General features: G+C 52.5%; 1 protein-coding gene across 1 annotated transcript; it reads left to right on the top strand.

The window, feature by feature from the left end:
- Positions 1–461: 461 nt before the first annotated feature.
- LOC106735518 (immunoglobulin lambda variable 4-69) lies at positions 462–948 on the top strand. Its single transcript, XM_014590227.2, has 2 exons — positions 462–510; positions 611–948. Exons 1-2 carry the CDS (start codon positions 462–464, stop codon positions 946–948), a joined length of 387 nt encoding a protein of 128 aa, XP_014445713.1.
- The last annotated feature ends 330 nt before the right edge of the window (positions 949–1,278 follow it).

Raw genomic sequence — 1,278 nt, 5'->3', positions numbered from 1 at the left:
CTGAGAAAGGAAGAGGCTTCTTCTTAAGAGGAGCCTCACTCTGTCCTTGGACCAAGTACAGGCAGGAGCCCTGAGGACCTCCTGCCATCTGGTCACAGACACGATGGACCTGGGCCTGGGCATCAGGGGCACTGTGGGCCTGCACTGAGGGGATTTTGCAGCTCTTACAAGGAAAAAATCCACCTGCCTCCTGGTCTCTGTGCAGGGCTTACTGGGTCCAGATACTGAGTCCTCTCTGAGCCTTCGGGAAGCCTCAGGTAAGACACAGGCCCTCCTCCTCCCAGAACTGATATCAGTCATTGGGGCAGGTCATAGACTCAGGGATAGAAAGGGAGTTGGATAGAAAGGGATAAAAGAGATAGTTTGCATAAAACACCCCTTCCAATCATGCTTGAGTTAGAGGGAGGATAAGAGAGACCTGCAGCATGTCTACCTCAGCACGGCTCCAGGACATCTGCACCATGGCCAAGACCCCACTCTCCTTCCTCATCCTCCTCTTCCACTGCACAGGTCAGAAATCTCCTCAGCATCCTGATCCCTGCTCCTGAAACCATCTCCAGCCACAGGAGAAATGACCTTCCCCATGCCATAATGGGTGTCTGCATTTCAGGGTCCTTCTCCCAGCCTGTGCAGACTCAGTTGCCATCTACATCTGCCTCCCTGGGAGCCTTGGCCAAGCTCATCTGCACTCTGAGCAGGGAGCACAGCACTTTCAGCATTGAGTGGTTCCAGCAGCAGCCAGAGAAGGCCCCTTGGTATGTGATGGAGCTTAAAAGTGATGAGAGCCACAGGAAGGAGGATGGGATCCATGATCGCTTCTCAGGCTCCAGCTCTGGGGCCAACCACTACTTGATTATCTCCAAACTCCAGCCTGAGGATGAGGCTGACTACATCTGTGGCATATCTCATAGCAATAGAGGCCCCATTCCAGTAAAGTACAGTGATTGAGACGAAGGAAGAAGTGGGACAAAAACTGTTCCATGACCATGACTGACACATGGCTCCCAAGGAGTGTCTGCTCTCCTGAAGACCATTTCTACTGTTATAATTTTACAAGCAGAGAACCAGCATGTCTGATTCCCACCAAGAGCTTCCTGTGAGCAGTCCTGAGAAGGCACCTGTGGAGTGATGCAGACAGCACCCAGATCCTGCCACCTGGGCTGCTCTGCTGCATGCTAACTACATGGGGATACAGGATGTTCTCCTTCCCAGATGCAGACACCGAGCACTTATGTTACCTGGGAAGTCATCATGTACACATGTCCCTAAGGCCCCACA

This window comes from Tupaia chinensis, unplaced genomic scaffold (genome assembly GCF_000334495.1).
Source record: "Tupaia chinensis unplaced genomic scaffold, TupChi_1.0 Scaffold000419_1, whole genome shotgun sequence".
Lineage (NCBI taxonomy): Eukaryota > Metazoa > Chordata > Mammalia > Scandentia > Tupaiidae > Tupaia > Tupaia belangeri.
This window is presented reverse-complemented; position numbering and strand designations above follow the sequence as displayed.